The sequence below is a fragment of the Branchiostoma lanceolatum genome, chromosome 13 (assembly GCF_035083965.1).
Source record: "Branchiostoma lanceolatum isolate klBraLanc5 chromosome 13, klBraLanc5.hap2, whole genome shotgun sequence".
NCBI classification, from domain to species: Eukaryota; Metazoa; Chordata; class Leptocardii; order Amphioxiformes; family Branchiostomatidae; genus Branchiostoma; species Branchiostoma lanceolatum.
In genome coordinates this window covers 6,246,085-6,255,821 of record NC_089734.1, presented here as the reverse complement: position 1 = coordinate 6,255,821, position 9,737 = coordinate 6,246,085, and the positions used below count along the sequence as shown (strand labels likewise).

The 9,737-nt window shown below is 40.7% G+C and overlaps 1 protein-coding gene across 1 annotated transcript in view; it reads right to left on the bottom strand.

The window, feature by feature from the left end:
• Positions 1 to 9,737, bottom strand: part of LOC136447799 (vesicle-associated membrane protein-associated protein B-like) — a 46,744-nt gene that overhangs the window by 20,617 nt on the left and 16,390 nt on the right. Inside the window, exon 2 of the mRNA XM_066446859.1 lies at positions 8,662 to 8,878. Coding sequence (XP_066302956.1) covers positions 8,662 to 8,760 — 99 coding nt within the window. The 5' untranslated portion in view covers positions 8,761 to 8,878. The remainder of the gene's footprint in view (positions 1 to 8,661; positions 8,879 to 9,737) is intronic.

The following is a 9,737-nucleotide window of genomic DNA, read 5'->3' as shown; positions in this document are numbered from 1 at the left end:
AACTCTTTTTTTATTTCTTATATTCATACACAGTTAACTGTTGTCTGCCGAGTATGACTTTAAGTATATGATGATTGAATATAAACATTAAACTGTAGGGTAAATCCTGGTATTGCTAGAGTTTCTTGATTAAATGGATCAGATTATTTCATAGTAAAAACCTTAATATGTCTCTAGTTAGTATCATACTTTAACGCAATGAGATAGGTTACAGATTTTGCAACCAGACACATAGTGTATACCTTCACGTGGTCAAGTCTTGCAAACTACTGCTCTCATATTTTTGATCAAACATATTCATATGTATGGTGACCTCCAGATCTGTTAAATGCTGGTTGCTACATAATGTAATTGAACACCACAGGATCTCTGCTGTTTACCAGTAACCATGGTTGCAGCCGTCTGGGCTAGGTCGTTGACCCTATCCTTGAAGAGTCGTAGCAAAAACAAAAATATAACGTTATCGTTAGACAATGCTAATAAAGTGTGCATTAGTCTGTAGATGATCGCTATATTCAAGAGATTGCAGTGGATTTCTATTTTGTCACGGTTTCTTTATGTTGCTAGATATAAAGCCCGACAAAAACGCCGACAGGGACGTCAAAAACAAGCCGAAACACAACCTCTGCTTGGAACATCCTTGCTATGAAATGCAAAATGATCTGTGATGGCCGCGCGCGGCTTACGAGTGGTGCGTTCTATTCTGGAAACAAAATGACCGCTCCGTGTGACATGGCCTCGCGCGGATTGGGGGCATCTGCATTTCGCCCTCGAAATCGATAAGAAGTTATATACTGACAGAAAGTACAATTTTTGCTCTTTCACACACACTAGATTTCCTGTTGGTTTGAAATCTACAACAAGTTAAAAACAAGGGGGGAAATTACACGAAAATCACCTGATTTCGGGTCGTATTTTTGACTGGAAAGCGATTAACTAACAGTTAAAAAATCTATAGGAGTACAAAAGGAGGCTAGAAAATTGTAAATCACTTGAAAATAGGAAGATACACGGTCATATACTCCAGCGACAAGCTCTGTTGTAAGGGGTGTTGACGCCCGGAGTCATGGAACGGACTACTTTCTCTCGCGGAAGGAAAATAAAACTGCCTCGAACTCTCGACGTGGCTTGGCGGCTGCATGGGAGCATTACCTTGGGCTTGGCTCTCTAAGTGCTGCAAATGTCAAGATTGTTTGATTTTGTTGACTATCAAACATAACGTAGTCCCAATAGTGCTGGCTGTGTCATAATCAAACTTATCGGTCCCACTTGAAACATTACAGACAAACTGAAATTCATACTACAAAGAATTGTTCAATGATACCGTTTGTCTTAAAATGATACAGAGGAAAACCACCGATGCAATTATTAGGTATACATAAACTTTAACATAACAGTTACTCAATGTCGCCCAAAGACCCTCACACATTAGACATTCTGTTTTTAATATCCTTTCCAAGCCAGCACAGATTGCAAAAGCACCTCCAATCTGCCAGAGAATTCACCGGAGTACATTCATAATAGGCTTACGGGCTTGGCTAAGATCCCAGCTGTAACACGAACACGTGAGGGGACTTCTGAAGACTCCAAATTCGATTCTCAACCTCGCTTCTGTTTATCATAACATTATTCTGCCATGATATGCAAATGTATTGGTAGTACCACTGTACTGAAATAATTATCAAAACAAATCTTGCTTGCTGGGCTAAGATCCCAGCTGTAACACGAACACGTGAGGGGACTTCTGAAAGACCCCAAATTTGATTCTCCACCTCGCTTCTCTTTCATCGTAACATTATTCTGCCATAATATGCAAATGTGGTTCTTTATAACCCCTAGGGCTGTGACATGGTTGTGACAGAGCGTTCAACGAATTTCACAGCCGATAAAAGACGAATTTCTTTTCTACGCTTTGTGTGTTTTGTTGTCTTTGTAGTCATACTTTTACATTTTGCATAATATTTCATTTTATATTCAAATTATGAAGTCAAAGGTAACACGGATCCAATTCAGGTCGCAGCGAGATTTCAGTGCGGTCGCCGTCCAGTGGAATGGGGGCGTTACAAATATAAGAACTAAATTTCCAAGACACATCATATGTGTAAACATGCATACTGTATGTTCTATCAAGAACGAGTTGTTAACAAGGTTATAAACTATGAGTCAACCTATAATTCACCTAGTAATTTGTTCAGTACAGCGAATCGCCTACTCCAATAGAACCTTCAATTCTAAGCACCCAACAACATTGAAATTTTGTAGTTGCATTTCATTGAAAGGTCGAACACTTGTACATGACATTTGGAGTATCAACGATTTTTTTCCAGCGAGACACTCAGCCCAGCCTGTCTCATTTGTAACTAATGAGATATTGTAAATCGAAAAGTAGAAATCGTTAGAGGAATGTCCTGGACATCCGCTGCGGCTTATCGTGCGATCAACGGTGCCATGTTGGTGACAGACTGTCGTTTTCTATCAGATCATCCTTGGACCTTTTGCCTTTTAGTCATTCGTTCGTTCTGACCCTTGGAGTACCTAGCGGCACATAGGGCAGCAAGTTCCCTTGCTGTTTCAGTAACAGGGATCTTTTTTATACGGAGGGGGTGCTATACTTGTCATCCCCTTTGAAGTGTTCAAGGCACCTCCTCCGACACAGTACCCCCTTTTTCGTTCCTTCCAAAAGATGGGTGCAGCCCCACCCGAGATGCGATTCCCAGGATTTAACCGGGGTCTCCCAGTTACCAACTGATTGGAACCTCAGCTCAACTGTGAGGCTGCTACCAGTCGAGTTACAGCCATTTTAAAGTCTTGGTTTTATCACCTCAAAGATTAATTTCCATTCGTTGTGTGACTATCATACCTCTTTCTAATGGTTGTAGTCCACTAGGATAAAAGTTCAGCAGATAGATATGCAGCTATAGTGCACTTTGGCACTCTTTTTACAAGAGTGGTAGTAATATCAATCGTGATCAACCTACACTTTTTTTAAATACATGAGCCATATTATTTTCTTAATATGTCTTATTCAAAAAACGATACCAGCCTTTGATAAGTCAGGAGACCCCGTAAGTTGAGTAGGTTGCATATCTAACAGAAGTCCAATCTAACCAACGTCAAAGCCAGACCCATCCAAGACAGCAGGAACAAATTGCAGAGAACGACTTTGCTGACATGACACTATCTAACACATGGCACGTAATTAACGCGGCTTCGGGCGATCTCCAATATCCCGGGTCGGGGATTAAATATAGATGCTGCCATCAACTGTCTCATCTATAGGCATTCACGGCAATGCCAGGAAGCTTCGCGGGCGAATTATTCACTCCCTTCTGTCAGCAAACTGTCTGTTGTAAAATCAAGGGCATGCAAGCTAATAGACCGGGGAACTTTGGCTTTTACTGGTAGTTAAAGTAGTATATATACTGCAGAGGGCACACATACATTTTCTGCCTAGCTCATTGCAATAGGAGGAGGGGGGGGGGCTCTTTAAATAGATGAAACAAGTCCGACAAAGTACAACGTTGATTTTTCATTTTGCCAGTAGTTTTTGAGGATATTGAGCACGAATCCTCTGCTTGTCAAATGCCATTTGCTTGTCAAATGCCATTTGCTTGTCAATTTACAATACCTCGAAATTGGTGAAACAAGTCCAACAAAACAGAACTGTACTATAGCCATGATTACATGTTTTCAATGATAGTTTAAGTACTTTTTGAATACTTGGAGTACAGAAACACTCCTGATCAAATTGCAATATGGGGCACTTACTTCAGTTTACAATATCTCTAATGGGTGAAACTAGGCTGCAATGTTGTAGTAAGGCGTCGCCTGGTTCCTATATACTTAGGATGGCACAGCGCGTTTGCAATTTATGACTGTAAGGCATACAAGTATTGCAATTTACAGCTTTCCTATTGATCGTCTTCCCCTGGGGCGTCAAGGTCACGCCGGGTCATCCATCCATACTCGTGTCACAGTTAATCACAGGTAAGGTCACGTCCGTCTGTTCTGTGGTTGGATGATTCTAATCAATGAGATGGATTTTGGAATTGTATACAGAACTATCTGCTGTTCGTTGGAATTAGGTCAAAGGTCATCAGTCTACCATCAGAAGTCATCAAGTTTGCTCCTCGGCGATAAGCGAGGCCGCCATTTTGAGTTCATTTTGTGCCTTATCACCGAAACTGGGGGAGTTCGGAAGAAAGATGTGCTTGCCTTTGGTATCAATCAATCAATCAATCGAGATGGACTGAAAAGTATCTTGTCGGCGATAGTAGACATGGACTCTGCGGGGTAGACTCGTTACATGGTGCCATCGGTCAAAGTCAAGCAGGATGGTAAAGGAAGGGTTGATAAATGTTTGACTTTACAATTTGAACGCCGTTACAGTCAATGGAACTTCGATTTTCTTCAACTAAAGGAACAAAGGGCATTGAAGAACAGTTTCAGACTTCAGGAAGCAATGGAGTTTGGCTAATGTTTTACAAGGATGATGTTGACAAATCGCAATGGCTATGGCAGTTGACAGACGTCCTGCTATATTACTACGTGCACTCCAGTATTATGTCTTAGGTTTATCAGTATCTATTTTTGAACCAGTAAGGTTTCCTGAAGTCACTATCCGAAATTGTTAATTGTGTTAAACCGAATCTCTTTCAGTACCCTCTCCTGGAAACCAATCTCGGCTGCCAGGAAGGCTTCCATAGGAGCTCGTAAAACCGTGTATCTGCGCTGTATCAACTTTACTGGGCGTAATTCAGACGCCCACTCGTTTTGTTAATTTCACACGGATGTAAGGTGAGCTATTTCAACGGCTTTCATTGTACATTGGGATTACCTGCTACGAGAATGCTCCGTATATACAAATGATAAATCACCGATAACTGAAAAATACAATGAAAAAGTACAGGGGCATCGCCTGGGGAGTGATATGTCATCTGTGTTGAAAGAAGACCGTAGGACGATAAGATCGTACCATCTGTCTTCTGAGCCACATTTTTGTAATTTTTGACTCCGGCTTACTAGACGCTGTCCCAGATCTCGTTCCCATGGGAGTCGTCAATTCCTGTGACGCTAACATCATTTTCTATGACGTCAGCAGTTCCAATCCTCTTGAATGTTGGGCTTGACTTCTTGACATTAGGCAGTAAAATTGCGAGAGTCAGGAGGTAGATGTATCGATCTTTTGAGTCTGCTTTCTGTCAAACTTGTCTGTACCCATGGCATTGTCTGTATTTGTTGTTCTATCCTATTCAAGCCGGCGCCGCTCTGTTTTGGGTGGAAATTTCGTGCCGCAGAGATTAAGTGGTTTACAGTAAGATTCGCACGCTAAAAGCTTTCGTTGAAACGCTGCTCTCCAAATTGGACATGGCAGGCATTAAAGCGTTACGAAACCTACTGGGGAGATGTAACTGTGTCAATTTGTGACACAGTAAAGTGCAGATCGGAGGAACCCCAGAAGAACTCAAGACTGCTCGTTCCATTAAGGCACAATTCTGTCCAATTTCTGCTACTGTCACAAAGTATTACATAAGATGAGCAGCACGCCATGGAGTTCATTGCAGGGGTGAAGTCAAGCGATATGTATGTGTGCCAAGCTGAAGAATCATATAGTGACAATAGGAACGGTATATCTTACTTTAGATAATTGAAAGGTCACCCTACAACCCGATTAAAACAACTGCTCATGTGCGAATTGTTACCAACTAGCTTGTGCTATGTTTTAAGTATTGTCTGGTAACAATGAATTTAAGGTTCTTACTGGTAGAGAACGTATATTGATTTTTATAAAAGTGGTATTCGGTATTATGGTATCTGCTAAATATATATAAGCTGCCACAGCGTTCAAACTGAAATACTAGTACATATATCCGTGAATAATTAGGTTGGTGGATGACTGAATGTTTTTATTCACAATCAAGTATTACAAGAGCCGGCGTTTCGTAATACATGTACATATAAATGTACCAACTGTAACGATTGCCAGCTAACTCACCAACATCACCTCGGTAGATCAACATTAGGCATAAAACCATCCCTTTAATCTGAATCCAGGATAATGGTAATGCCCACTCAGTAGCAACTCAATTTGTACAATTAATTACATATTCATCAGTAAAATAATCATAGATTTAAAGCGGTAATAACGACAGCTTGGTAATTAAAGACCATGCTACATTTCACATTTTGTGATCAAAACAAGCCCATGTAGACCCTTGAATGATGTCCTACTGTGATTTGATGTTGTAAGGATTAGTCATGGTAAACCAGCATTAGAATAATCCACCCACAGGGCGGCAAACCGTAAGGCGAGCCAAATTGATCACATGGCGGATCAAGTCTGTTCCGATCCAAGGGATTTACCTTAGAGGCTGACAGGAAAAGATGAGGGTACCTTGGCAGAGTTTGACGTATTGCTTCTCTTGTTCTTCAACGAGAATACATTACACTGTGGTGTATTGGAGCAGGAAAGCTGCAACTACCCAGTCACCACCAAACACAGGGCTTTACATGCCCCACCTGCAGCAGAGCGTGCAGATCGAGGATTGGGCTGTACAGCCACATGAGAGCCTTCAAAGGAGGACAACCTTCCAATTGATCTTCGGAAGCGAAGAAACAGCCACCATCACTGGGGCTTTCGTTGCACATGATCACAACCAAAATTTTATCGGCCCACACATTGATAGTCTGCTTGCTACCATCCTAACGACGATCATATACATTTGATTGGTGCACGTGCTTATGAGAATTTGATACAGGCAAATCATTGCATTTTATGCTTCCATCGAGGTTCCTGCCGCCATATAGAGATGTTGTCTCTCTATGATACTGCACCTACACATACCGTTAGGAAGACTGCGTTCTTTTCTGCATGAAAATATCGCGTACTCAAACGAGCCACGACACCAGTGATTCTGTGCCTACATCAGAGATAGATGGTATCTAAAGAAACATTACAATGTTTACAAACAATCTTTGCTAGCTTTGATACAATCTGTAGGGTACATCTAGATTTCGTGGTTGGGGTATAGGGGCCCAGGTAAACTGATTAGGGAGGTACGTTCACAGACCAAAGCCTTGCTCAGACTAAGGCACGATTTATACTTGTGTTTTTTTTTACTAGACATCGTGGTCTTCTTCTCTCGTAGAAATGAAGTGAAATGTTCTTCAGCATCCTAGGCTGTATAGTGCGCTTCTGTAGTAGAATTCACGTCAGTTTCCTTTACAATCAAAAAGCTGTAGGTAGTCTAGAGACGTAGACTACTATGCCCACTTTGACAGTTTAAAAAAAAAGCGTAAAAGTGTAAAGCGTACCTACATGCTCTTGTCTTCTAGGCATCGTATAGTATAGTGGCTAGTTGAATTAAGTTTCCGAGTCTGCATTTAGCGATGATGTATACACTCCTCTTTATCGCATACATTTCTTTATGGTCGATACCAAAACCCCCACTGTTCCTCTGTTGTCTCAACATAATCAGAGTTCCAATACTTCGGCGGGACTAAAGCGTCGTTCCGACCCGGCGCTATCTGCATAGAAGCCGCCTTAAGTGACACTAATGCACGTCGTGATCTCTAGGCGCTCGTCTAATTCTACTTTGTCATCCTCGACCTTATTTCTGACGAGTATTGTTAATTTACGAGAGTGAGTCAAGAAGTAATGCATATGGTTCTATAACAAACTCATTTTTTTCATCGAATGAGTTGAAATTTTGCCGAAAGGTAAAGGCGCATATCGTCATGGGACTAAAATATCTCAATCTGTTGTTGAGATTTTTTGAGAGAATGGGTTGATTTCAAGATTCCTTTTTTGATCCATCCTCGTACGAGGGGATTCTGTGCCTATTTGCACGCCCTCTCCACCGGCCTTTTCCAATATTTGTCTTCTTAGGAGGCTAAGGTGGTACACGGGCCCCAGTAAAGAGAGTTGTAACAATTTCCAATTCTCCCCGCATTGTACAGCGCGGAATGCCATGAAAGTACCTTTATCACTTTTCCATAAGAATGGAGAATTCTTCATGCATTTGATGAAATATTCTTATGTATGGAGATTTCACAACATTGGAGATTTTTCAAATATGTTTAGCAACATTTTTTTTTTTGCATATAGAGAAGGAATGAGGAAGTATTCCTTCTTTAAAACACAGATTTTGGCTAATTATGAACATATTCGCATGGAGACAACAAAATGTTTGTAAATCTATAAGTTCTAATGCAATATTTGAGTTATTCTAATCGTTGAAATCTCATCAGAATATACTACTGGCGCCAGCGCCAGAACTAACACGTAAAACTGAGATGAATCTACATTAGGCGGATTATTATGTTTTCAACCGTCCCGTATGAATCTGTTTTCGTAGATCAAGGAAGATTACGCCCATATCGCAGAGACACGTTTAGAATACATTAACTATCTCGTTAAAGCTACAACGTAAAACTCACACACTATTTTCTGCACCAACAGCCACGCCTTAGCACCATTGAAAATATCAATAATGGAACCGCTTATTTTAACGCCTATATTTTTAGAATTTTGTTCAATTTTCCGCCACCATTTGATATATAGTATCTTGCTGTAAAACATATATTGTAACAAGTATCGACCCGTATCTGAGCCACTCCCTGGTGCAAAAAATACCATGCACATAAAACGTGTTGGCATACCTGCGTTTGTCTCCGGTCGTACGGCGCGAGGAAATTCAGCACGCTACGATCCAAGGAAACCGTCTTAAGCCCAGTCTGCTCCTTAGTGTGCTCCTTCATCTTCAAGACATCAATATCCAGCCCTTCTTATGTGTGTGTGTGTCTTTCCTTCCTTCCTTCCAGCCCGCCTGCGAGGATGATCCGCTCGAGACGCCGGCCGGTAGTACGCTGTCCTATCCTGTGTAAGTGAAGAAGAGTACACGCGCGATAACATGGATGAATTCAGGTCACATGTTTTGTGCGTAATGAAATATTACGGAAGGCGCTAGTCTACGCCAAGACACGGGGGTTTGGTAGTGTCAGGAAAGTGCTGGAGGAACGAGAAGGGCAAAAGCCGACAATTTGACGGTACGGAGGAATAATTGACTTAACGTTACGCTTGATTTGAAGATTAGCGAAGAGTTAAAATGACGCTCATTAATAGGCTAAGCATGTTCAGGACTGACAGTTTTAATTCAATATTAGCTGCATTTTTTATCATGAATAAAATCAAATGCAGTAAAACGAATTTTTTTTTACACTGGAACCTCGTAGTACAACCCGTGAAAAACACATCCATGGGATTAATGAATTCAAAAAGGCTCAAAAGTGTTATGGATGCGTCTGGCTTATCAATTATTAAAACATCTAATAAAGTGATGATGGAAACATGATACGTGATAATGGTAAAATATGTTCTTTTTGAAACAACACAGGACATAATGAAACATTTTTTCTGAAACAAGAAGATAAGTAATGACTGTTTTTCAAACATACATCACTTTAAATGGCGTTCATCAAATTTTTTCGCCAGAGTCTATCCCTAATAAGGACGCAACTTAATATCAAATCGGTCTAGAATAGATGCAAATGATTACTTCATAGATTAGCAAACAGATTGTATTTCAAACCTTATATTTAAGGAAAAATTGTAAAAAAACCATCGTCGTTGACTTCCGACATAAAATCAATTCACGTTACACTTGTATTTTAAATTGTTATCTGGAAAACCGTTACCGACTTGTGATGTGTATCAGCGAAAAACAATAAAATCGTAG